The 12,411-nt window shown below is 45.5% G+C and overlaps 1 protein-coding gene across 1 annotated transcript in view; it reads right to left on the bottom strand.

Annotated features, from left to right (window-relative positions):
* Nucleotides 1-12,411, bottom strand: part of STAT4 (signal transducer and activator of transcription 4) — a 772,166-nt gene that overhangs the window by 453,547 nt on the left and 306,208 nt on the right. The window contains exon 9 of the mRNA XM_085648785.1: nt 896-1,054. Coding sequence (XP_085504911.1) covers nt 896-1,054 — 159 coding nt within the window. The remainder of the gene's footprint in view (nt 1-895; nt 1,055-12,411) is intronic.

The following is a 12,411-nucleotide window of genomic DNA, read 5'->3' as shown; positions in this document are numbered from 1 at the left end:
CCATATTGGAAGTGGTTCACTTCTTTCCCACCATTTGCATGAGGCACCGATGACCGTCTCGTGTAGCATAATCTTTTGAATTTTGAAAGGGTTAGTTTCCCTAAACAGACATTGGTTTTTCTGTGTTTTTATAATCATACAGCCTTGAGAAAGTCACGGGACGACCTCCCGGTTGCGACGAAACACGTGTTGGCTGTAGAGGACAACTTGTGAAGACTTGCATGTATTGGATCAAGCGCTATAGAAGAAAGAAGAACTATTTCTTGTCCATTATTTATGTTTGTACTGACTGAACACATTACGTACCTAAGTTACCACAAAAATTGATATACGTGTGCTAAGGAGTGTTATTTGTTCTTAAAGGCTGAGGTTTGTCCTGGGGAGTTGGGTGGTTCTCCCCACCTTTTAGCACAGTCAAATAATTGGTTACATCAAGATATTGTGTGCAAATATTCCACGTGGCGCCAATATACCTAAACTTAATGCCACTGTTCGGAGAATTTTCATGCTTTCCTTGGATGTTCCCACCCCAGCCCTCTGATCTGCAGCATTTCCCCCAATTCTATGTACCTCCAACTGTGCACAGGTGGTAATGGTATTGGATAGAGTTGGTTTTTAGGGTCTGAAATGTAGAAATGGACCTGGTAATCCTGGATCTGCATGTTCTAATATTATGTATTATTACTTAAATGGTATTTCTATTCCTCATTTCAAGCCAGAATCAGGTATTTCGGGGCATCATATCACCAAACCAAATAATGGGCAGCCCCTAACCAGGCCCAGTAGTGCTGCAATAAAAACCAGGTAACTAAAACGAATAGCTTTGGCGTTTTACCCTAATTCTGAGTGCCATGCAGATAATAAAACGGAAACCAAGTCATCCTTCTGGGGTTACCTTCGGAAGAGGGTGAAGATCAGGAAGTGGGCGCGGTCCTCCAGCAGGGGCCTCTGCAGTGGGATGGGGTCCCCTTCGTAGGTGATCTTGTTCTGCAGCTCCTCTAACTTTTCCAGCTGCCGCCTCACTTGAAACAGACTCTCGGCCAGCAGAGTAAAGCTGCAGAAAGGTGTGCGACATGGTGTTCAGATTTAATACATGATCTGGTTATTTTGTATACTACACTCTGGTTGAACAATACATTGAGAACATTCTTGGCCCAGGCATCATGTGACTTGCGTTAAAGCCCAACGACTGAACATGTTGCTTCACCAGGCACACGAGATGTTGATGTAACCTGAAGTTTTGGGTCATTTCCATAGATTGAATTTTGCACACCATTAAGAGCTTACCTGGAACTTCAAGAGGCCTTCGGTCTAGATGACATCAACGTCCTGCAATTAGTTTTCAGCAAGAGAGGTGACTGGGCTGTGGTGATTTGTTTTTACCAATTTTACTTGGACACTTCCTAACTTGATGATCGTTCCCCTGGTCCATCCATAAGATCACAATGAGTCTTTCAACAACAGTCTTCCATGCATATTAGTGAGTGAGTGAGTGAGAGTGTTTGTATAGCTCACTTCAACCAGCACAAGGACATTTAAAATAACTTGCGCTGCCAATGCTTAATTAAAGATTACTTATCACCATTATTGTATTTGTTGTATTTATTCAAGCAATCTCATCAAAAACACGGAGCAAAGTGAACGCATAAAGAATTACAGCGAATTACACTCTAAAAACAATTCTCAATTACTTGATCAGGGTGGTTAGGTAGCACAAAGAGGTGTGCTTTCAACTACATTGTAAATAGGTAGGCTGGGTTCACACCCATTGTTCTATTACATATAGGGCACACTATCCCTGTTTGCGCCACAGCGCACCTTCAAACAGGTGCGCCGTGTGCAAACAGGGAAAGTGTGCCCTATTATGTTGAATGTGCTGGCCTGCAAGGGGATGTCTGGGGAGTCTATAGGATGGCCTTGATCATCTCCCTAGAGTCGCCATCAGGGGGTGCACTAACAGTGCACAACCTTTTTGTAGCACACTGTTAGTGCGCCGCTTGACTGCTACTTTGCCTTTGTGCACGCTACTATAATACAGCACGACCAAAACAAGAAAAATCCAAATAATGGAAGTGGACATATTCAGTTTTGAAGATTTCAGGAAAAATAGCAGCAAAAAGCACAAAGCGCCAACTGAGGATATCTAGTCGTGCGTGACCGGGACAAAGGCACAAGTTCAGGCTGACCACAAAGGAGCATGGGCCAGCTGCAGGGAACAGTTAGGCACACTGATAAAAGTACCTTAAATCCTGGTTATGGAGAGTTGCCAGGATCCACGTTAAAGATGCGTCACACATTCAAAACGATATGTTAGTTCTGCGAGGCTGCGATGCAAGGTCCCTTGTCGTCATTGAGGATCATGTTGAAGAGGGGTTGTGATGCGAAGTCGGGCTTCGAGGATGTGGTGAGCAGATGGGGCAATGCATTGGTTCCGACGAGCTGTCGGGCTGTGATGCGGAGTCTTACATCATCGTTGAGGCTGGCGTCGATGAGGGCTGTGAGTTCCTGTGCAGTCGATATGTTGCATGTTTGGGGCGATGCGTTGGTTTCCGGGGACTATGGAGGCAATGCGGGTCCTTGCGATTAGCCCAATACCGGCAGCAGCAGCAATGCGTTGGTTCTGCTCTGGTTGTGCAGTCCAGCAGAGGAGATGCATCAGTTCTGCTGGATCCACAGAGGCTGGTAGAGCACCTTAAGCCCACTTCCATGACTGGGGTGGCACCTCTTGGCACCCAACTTGCACCTGAACTCACAGATGGCAGAGTCTAGGTGCAAGTTGGGTGGAAGCCTTTTGTGTCCCTGAGGCTTCAGCTAAGGAGGCTAGCCAACTAGCCCTTGGAGTCACTTTGGGTTCAAGAGAAGCAGGTCCAGTCCTTCACCCAGGCAAGGGGGCAGCAGGTCAGCACATCAGGGCAGCAGTTCCTTCAGAGCAGCAGTCCAGCAGAACAGTCCTTCCTGGCACAGTATCTACAGGTTCAGAAGTGTACTGAAGTGTAGGTGTCTGCGGTCCAATATTTATACCCAGTGGTGCCTTTGAAGTGGGGGAGAAACTTCTAGAGGTTTCCCTTTGAATTCCTCAGACAACTTGCCTCCCCTGTCCTTGCTCCAGACTAACTACACGGGGTATGCAGCCGTTTGTGTGGAGGCAGGACACAGCCTATTCAAGTGTAAGTGTGGCTGTGCCCAGCGTCTCCCTCCCATCTGGCCAGTGATGACCAATCCAAGCACACCTAAGCTCTCTATTACATACACAAAGCTCAACTGGCAGCTACACCCAGTCATGTGACTCAGGTTACAGTCTACAGGCACTAAAGGGCCAAAGCAGGAAAATGGCAACTTTCTAAAAGTGACATTTTAAAAATTGTGATTAAAAATCCGACTTCACCATAAGCTAGGAATTTTCACCCCAATTCCAAATACACCAAACATGAAGGGATTATCTTGTTCACTTTTTAATGTTGTTGCTCAACAAGCCAGCCAACACGTGGTTTCATCAGTGGGTTGTAAAACCCATGACTTCTTCAGGGTTGTAAGGAGGCAAGGTGGTTCGTAGACCTTAACACCGGTGATAATTCTGACCACGTAGGTCATAAATAATCCACATTGGTGTAGTGTGATTCTTTCTCTTTTTCTGTGGGTAAGTCTCTGTTTTTAAGTATCCAATCATGCCTTTTAATTTCCATGGTCCACAATGACCGTATTAGATTATAGCCACACATGTCAAACTGATATGTGTTCCACACTTCCTGTAATGCCACTTAATGGTGAAATGTTGATCACTACGGCACAATCAGCCATGATAGGGTCTGCTCGAGTACGCCAGATTGTCTTCGTGGTCCTGGGATCGCTGTGCAGATCCTATATATTTTCAATAGGAACTACACAACATGGCGCTGCCAACATTGGTTGGCTACTTTTTTAACAGAAGAATCTGAGTAGTTCAGTCGTGCTATTCTCAGAAATCCCTATTTACAAAATACCAGAGACGTCTGGAGTGGCCAGGCTAAATTCCGCCACAGCTGAGTAGGCAAACATCCTATTTATTGGCTGCTGGTTAATTAAGCTTGAAGGACACAGTTTTCCTAAAATTGTGCAAAAACACCTTATCGTAGTTTACTTGGAAAAAACTTCTTCCTATAAACAATGACAGAAGACGTGGATAACACGGGAGGAGTTGTGCATGATTTGCACCTCTCAGATGAAGAAGAAAATGCAGATGCAATTCCGAATGCAGAGAATTTTAGAAACACAATCACCCTGACACTACTTGCATATGGTGTAACAGCAGGGGTGCCATAGTAGCTTTCGTGATTGAGGCACACAAACCATACAGAACGGAGGTATGTTATTCATGGGTTACATTCCCAGCAGCAAATACAAGAACAAAAATATTTCACTTCTATACAGAAGGTGATGCACCAGCGGAATATTGTCAGTTTGAGGACATAGAGGTTCCGCTCATGTACCAGGAACCTGGTTTAAAGGCGCCCTACCCCACATAAGAAGAAGAGTAGGACTCGGTCTGCTCAGAAGAGAAGGAGCGACATGGCCAATATTAGCAACCTATTCACCACATCCTGACATTGAAACAACGCCAGGACCAGACTTACTCATATTTCACAAAGAATTAATAAAACTTTACAGAAACATCACGCAATAAGTCATGAGGACATCTATAGTCAGCCAGCAATGGCAACAACAAATGCAGCTCAATTTCAAAATACAACAACTGAAATTACACCACAAACGTAACACGCAGTAATGGGCAAAATGTCCGCAAAACATGAACAAATGCTATTCTGGATAGCTCAGAAAATAACACAGCTAGAAGCAGTATTACGGAATACTAGCCCTTATGAAAAACACAGAATACTAAAAATCTGCTTGCCCATGGGGATCACACCACAACTAGAGGAATGTACCTTGTGGGGTACAGTTTACGCTGCATATATACCAGAACTCATGGTATTTCGTCATTAGCAGTAGTACCAGATGTATTAAGATAAATACAAAATGAGTACAGAGCAGAACCTGCTCTAAACTTAGGAATGAACTTACTAGGCAACTATGCCCAGGTATCAGTGATAATACTAGCAAATATTAAAGGGGAAGCAGCATCAGTGGCCATCCGCCAACGCCTAAGGGAGTTCAGTCCTTTACAACAGAAGCAGGAACTACCCATAATAATTGAAACTGCGTATGCAGAATTAGGCTGGGACAGTTTGGGTGGGAAAGCGTTAAAACCACAACTCGTGGGGAGCTCCGGAAAGGAGACTTTCAAGCAGACACCTACTTCTTCTAAAAAGAAGTGGGACAATAGCAAGAAACAAAATGTTAAAGAAAACAGATCTCAGTCCAGAGGTAGGTCTCCTCCAAAGGAGCCCTCCGAAAGGAGGTATTACCTTAGGAATAGGGATAAATAGGGATAACATTAGGAAACCTGACAGGTATCAGGATACTGATACACGTTCCTCTCGTTTATTTCAGGGTTCCAAGAAAAACTCCTAGAGGGAAGGACGGTTAGACAGACAAGAAGAGCGTACAAAGTCCAGAGACAAGCAGAACGCTCAAGAATATACTTCCAAAAAAGAAGAAAAAAACAAACCAAAACCACAGTTCAAAAAGAAGAAGGTTGTAGGTCTAAAAATAAGGCATGCCCAGAATTCTGAGGCCTCGACTACTGAACAGGGAATGGGCTCTGACGATGCTAGACAGTGCGGCAGAAGTAACAATAGCTCATCAGAACCCGATGGAATTTCTAGTGACAGCAGACTTGAATGATTATATCACGGTGGAAACACTGGATACTAGGGTAAGTGTTCCACATAAATTGTATGAAATAACGTTCCAGATGGAGGGGGACAAATGTAGGACAGTTAGAGGTCTCTTTTGGGAGAACCTAACGTTTGGCTATGACATTGTTAGCTGAACAAGATTGGCTGCCAGTATTCGTCATGGATTGCCCTAGGGGAGAAACAGTAATTTTAACAGCATTTTCCGACCATGTTCCAAAACACTTAGAATATACATATGCTCGTGAGTAGGCGGTAGCCAAGGCTCCAGCATTATACAAAAACCATGTTGGATGGGATGAGGATTCAACGCACCACATTATTCCACTAAAAACACTCCAACTGCACAAAGGCAGTATCCTATAAACAAAGAAGCTAAAAAACAAGTCAGGGAGATCTTAGATCATCTTGAATATCAGGGGGTGATTGAAACTTGCATCTCTCAAATGTATAACCCTTTGATTCCTGTATCAAAACCAGATAATTCATATCGTTTAGTTTTAGATTATATGGTTTAAATCTGTTTATTGATTTCAAGCAAACATGGAACAAAAAACACCCTCAACTCCAGAGGCACAATACCAATGAGGCAACTAGGTTGCCGAGCTTGTCAGTACTACGGGCAATAGACGTAAAATGAGTCCAAATAAGAAGAATAAAAAAAAAGAAAAAAAAAACACATAGGATAATTAGACAAACCCAAATGATACCTCCCCCTCCCTTTCCCTCGTCCACTTCAACTGAATAGGTGAGGACAGCATCTAGGGATCAGCGCCGCCGCTTGCGGCGATTCTGGGAAGTGGTGTTTGGGATCTGCGTGTCTGCTAGGCGCAGTAACCGAAGATAGCGGGGACAGGTCAACTCACGAAACTCAGATACCAATAGGGTGAGAAAGGGCCTCCATAACTCTGGGAAGTCAGATCCTCTACCAGCTAATGTGAGAGTAAGTTTCTCCATACCCAACACCACCCAGAGTCTCTGAAGCCATCCAGAGTGTGTTGGGAGCTGGGCTGAGCGCCAGTGTACCAGTATGTTTTGTGTCGCTGCGCCCAAGGCGATGGCAATCAGCCTGCCCCTCCGGGATTTGAGTGGGTATGTCAGCGGGTTGGGCAAGCCCAGAAGAATGTACGCGGGGAAGCGCGGAAGCTCTGTCTCACAGTGTAGGTCTATTTCGTCCAAAACTTGGGACCAATATGGTTGTATACAGGGACAACTCCAGAGAACATGTTCCAGGGTGCCCACTCCTCCGCAGCCCCTCCAACACAACGCACTCCGGCGAGAGTCAAAGCGATGCAAGCGCTCTGGTGTATAATACCAGTAAGTGGCAATTTTGGTCAGAGTCTCTGTAAGTCCCATGTGGTAGGCAGATTGCCGTGCTCTATGATATATGCCTTCCCATTCTTTGTGGCTTAAGGATCTGCCCAAGTCCTTCTCCCACCGAGCCCGGCCTGCGTTATATGTGTGTGTGGTAGTGTCCAAGAGCATTTTGTAGAGGTCAGAGATTATTTTCCTATTGGATGTGCGTGTCACCAGCCATTTTTCATAAGGGGTCAGGAGACGCTGCGCCTGAGGTCTAACCTGTTGGTGGAGTGCCCAATGTCTGACTTGCAAATACGGCATGCGCTCTGATTCCGGGAGGCCGTAATGTTCCTTGAGCTGCTGAAATGTGATTATGCCATCAAAATCAAAAAGATGACCCAAGGACCTGCAAGAGGAGGAGCGCCAGGCGCGAAAGGTCTGGGCGTCCGCACCAGGGCGAAACTCTGGATTATCAAATATTGGGGTGAGAGGTGATAGTTTTAGATTATAGACATTCAAAAACTTGGACTAAGACGTTTGCTGTTCAAAATGCACACAGTTTGATGAATAACATTGTGCGGAAAAAATACAAAACAACAATAGATATCTCAAATGGATTCTTTTGCCAAAATATAGCGCCTGAGAGCAGATACGTGACAGCATTCTCAGCGCTAGGGTCACAGTGGCAATTTTGTTGACTCCCCCAGGGGTATAAGAGCAGCCCGAGGTTGTTTTCAGCCAGAGTAAGTGAATTACTTCAGAAACTGGATGAAGAAACATTGTCCTATATGGATGATATTTATCTAACGGACGATGACCTGGAGAAACACTTGAACAGAGTGAATACCATAATTTTGGGATCTCCTCTGAGGGTTACAAATTCAACTTTACAAAAATCTAAGATTGCCCACCTTAATGTCCTTTTTCTAGGATATGAGCTATCGAGTGAAGGAAAAAGCCTGGCAGCTAACTTTTTAGAAAAGTGTGCGCTGCTCCAAACTCCAAAATTATTAAAAAACTTACAATCAATCCTGGGATTCTTGAATTTTGGCAGAACATACATTTTGGATTAAGCAGAAATAGTAAAACCTTTCTATGATTTAATAAAACCTGATGTTTCAGTTAGAAAATGGACACAGGAACACACAGATACGCTTTGTTCCTTACAAGCTGACACAATAGCTTCAAAACACTTACAGACACGCGTAAACGTACGCAACCTGGTGATCCGAATAGTTGCCAACACTAAAGCCTTACATCCAAGATGGATACACTGGGCTAATTCTCTCACTGCAACCAATGTAGAATACAGGTACAACCCAAACTTAAAAACACAAGCATTTCAGCAATACGAACAAGAATATCATCAACTGAATGAAATAATGCCTCTAGATCAGTATGGATACATTATTTATACTGATGGTTCTGCGCAACTGGCCATAGGGAGTAAACAGCAATACAGCGCTGCGTGTGCTATTGTTAATGGACAGATGCAGGATGGAAAGTTTCATCCGAACTGCACAAAAACTAGTCTCTCGGAGACTGCATGGTACAGCTGGCAGAACTAAATGCACTGATACTGGCACTGGTAAATGTGGATCGAGAATTCCCCACACTAAATGTGTGTGATTCCTTTTACTGTGTACTGTCATACAATGAATATCTACATCACTGGGGACAGAATGGGTTTAAAGATGCAAAAGGTTTTCACAATTAAGCACAAAATGCTGTGGGAACAGGTGATGGAGTTGAAAAACGAACTACCAAGGGCTCACGTGATTCACACACTGAGTCATCAACATGATGGCATTAACGTTGAAGGGAATTCATTAGCCGACGAGGCCACAAAGGGGGCTGTACGCTCGGCTTCCGTAGCTGCGATCGTTCAAAAACAAGAATAGACGTGAAATAATGGTTGCAATTATTTGCACACGCAACAACTCAGCAGTGCCGAAAAAGTTTCCACTCAAGTACTCCTACAAATTAGATGCAAACAATGTTTCATTTGCTCAGATTCCTGGAGTGGGGGATAGAGTAATACCAAATATGGATCGAAGGTTAGGATTAATTCTAGCAGCACACGAGGGTATAGAGTCTGCATATGCAGGAGTTTCTGCTACGGTTTCTCTATTGAGACAACGCTACTGGTGGCCAGGAGTAAGAAGGCAGACTAAAGACTACGTCTTGAAATGTGACGTCTGCCAGCAGATGAAAGGTTCCACAGTAACACATCCAGTGCAGACACCATTACTAATATCAGACAAGCCACTAGCGTGTGTTTATTTGTACCACTGCGGCCTCTTACAACCTGATGGAGCTTTCAAGTATATCATGGTTGCAGTGGATTCCTGCTCTAGGTTCCTATGGGTGTGGCCCCAATGCTCAGCTGACACTCGAACTGTTATGAAAGATTTGTGAGTCTTTATAGGCACACGCAATCTGCACACTTCATTCTGACCGTGGCCCCGCATTTAGCTCTAGGGCTTACAAGGAAGCTATGGGAAGTCTGGGTGTAGCATTGCAGTACTCCTTTCCATACCATCCCGAGGGAAATTTGGTTGTGGAGAGGAAAAACTGGGACTTAAAGCAATCTTTAACAGCTAGAGTATTAGGCTTGGGTGGCAATTGGGTAAAACATCTGTATGGAGTCCAGAGGGAAGTTAAATAATTAGCCAAGATGCTCTCGGGGGGGGGAGTGGCTCCTTATAGGTCCTATTTGGGACGAGAATGTGGGTACCTGAACTTGATTGTGAAGACACAGTGGCGGATAAAAAACCATTTGACATCCATAAACGTTTGGCTGTTTTACAGGACCTGAACGAAACCAGGGCATACCAGAGTAATGTCAATCTAAAGAAGAACTCCACTGGAGAAGCAAAAAGTGACACGGCAAGACCTGTCTGGTTCCCTAAAGCCGTGGATCTGGTCAGAGAGAAAATTGCGGACAAAAAAGAATTTGGGCCATCATACAGAAAGCCTGTACTTGTCCTGAGATTCCGGCCCGGATGCGGAGCTTCCGGCCCGGAGGCGGAGCTTCCGGGCCGGAGGCGGAGCTTCCGGGCCGGAGGTGGGGATTCCGGCCAGTGGCGGAGATTTAGCCATGGCCAAAATCTCCACCTCTGGGCCGGAATCTCCGCCTTCGGCCCGGAAGCTCCGCCTCCAGGCCGGAATTTCCAGCCCGAGTGCGGACGTAAAGTTAGTAGTCGTAAATCCATTCTGTGAATACCAAAAGTAGTAAGTGCATTATGTGAATACCAAAAGCAGTAAGTGCATTCTGTGAATACCAAAATGGTAGTAAGTTTAGGATTTTGTCTTAAGTTAGTTCTGTGAATCGGGCCCTTAGGTTCTGGACTGTTAAGCACCTTTCAGACGGTCGTCGGGGTTATTCCAAACTTTATACACTCCGTATTATGAAGCATTTTTGGAGGACTACCGCTGATCCTGTTTCTAATAGCAGGTATCCTGATTGTCGTGTTTTTGCTACACAATGGACGTCCCAATCACCAAAGAGATGGAAACAGTACTGCTGGAGAGAAAATACTGTGATCGCATGGTACAACTTCTAGGCACACCTCGCCTAAGGTAACTAAGTGCTTCTTGGTTCTTGTCGTTTAGACCAGTCTGGATGGACTGCATCTTACCTGTCCTCCGATGCCTGTTTTGGGGAGAAGAATGCGTGTTGGATCTCTGTCTGACACTCCCATTATGTGCGCGACTGGACATTGACGCTTTACTGGACCCAATAACTGCCCATGTTTTGCAGTGACCCCAGATTATTCCCATGTTGATGGCGGCATTCCTAGAGCCACCACAGGAAGCATCTGCTCCTGTTGGTATGGACACCGGCTCCTCCTCTGACACCCAGGCCTTGCACTGGCTGCACAAGCTGCCCCAGCACTGGCTGTGGACAGTACGGAAGGTCATCTGTGCTCAATAGACATAATCTGCGAGGTGGTATAGGGACCGCCAACTGCGGAAGCAAGCAACGAGAATGTTGCGTCTACCAGCCAGGATACATAAACATTTGACTCATTTGGCCGGTCGTGTGCTGGGAAGAAATTCAGTTTTTGAAAACAAAGCAGAAAACTGAAACTATATATCAGAATTGACATTCCTTTTACGCATATATGGCTTTCAAAATGCTTGTAGTAGTTCGAACTATACTTACGGACATATTAAGGTCAATAGCCTCTCTGTCAATTTCTAAATACTTTCTTTTTTAACAAAATTTTAATGAATGTTTTTAACATAATAACATACTAATGTTTTTGTATATTTGCATACAACATCTAGAACACCTAGTAGTACGTGTAGAATTTAAAACTAGGTCGTCCATTTGGAAGAGGAGTGGGTGTTTGTAGTCCCTCGTCCTTCGCGGGCGGGAACTCCAAGATGGTGCAGGAACTAGGCAGTCTAGTTCTCCCGCACACAGAAGCGACGGCCCAACGAGAGGAGGAATAAGTAGTGGGGGAGGAAGATGCAGAGGGCAACAGAGGTTCGTTCTTCGGCGCTCCCGAGGACCGCGATTGTGGAGGCTGGACAGGACCCCTGCTGCAGGAAGAAGACGACGGCGAGAAGGCAGAAATCCCACCATCAGAAGAACTGCCCAGTGGCAATGCTCAAGAGTCCAGTTGGCCCGGAGAGGAGGAGGGAGGCAAGACTCCCACAGCGACGACCATAGGAGGGCCGTGGCCCTAGGCAAGTACCGCTCTTTAATTACTTCACTGTGGGCTGGTGGAGGACGGGGCTGTGAGAAGCCCTTATAGCTAAGACTCCCTAAGACCCTTTTCCTCGCCACCTACACCCCCCTTTTTTAGAAGCACAACCCTAGTTGTGGGTGATGGTGGCGGTGGACAAACTGACCTAAACCCAGTGTTTCTGACCTCTGTTATTTTCTCTTTGTGGGTAAGGGTCACATTCCCCTCTTCTGGATTCCCGGCCAGAAGGAGAAGCCGACCAAAGACCACAGAAACCCCCTCCCCTGGGAGAAGTTCCAACACCAACGACATCCCACCATCGCAAGCCCTGTGCGACTCCCTCCCTGTGGCATCGTGGGTGGACTGACACCCAAAGAGCCCTCTTATCACTTTTGTAGTGAATTTATTCCCCTGTCTTGGACCCCACACGACCTATACACTGCCCCACATCAACAGGTCAATAGGTCAATAAAACATTCACCAATCCCCGCTCCTGACTCCGTGCTCTGTACACCTGGGAGATCACAGTGGTGTCAGAAGTGGGATTGTGTCATTTAAGACCAATATGACCCAACCCATCACCATGGAAGCCATGATCACCCAGTTAGCCGAAGGACAGAGAT

Source organism: Triturus cristatus, chromosome 3_2 (assembly GCF_964204655.1).
Source record: "Triturus cristatus chromosome 3_2, aTriCri1.1, whole genome shotgun sequence".
In the NCBI taxonomy this organism is placed as follows: domain Eukaryota; kingdom Metazoa; phylum Chordata; class Amphibia; order Caudata; family Salamandridae; genus Triturus; species Triturus cristatus.
Note: the sequence above shows the minus strand (reverse complement) of the source record. Positions and strands in the feature narration are given on the sequence as shown.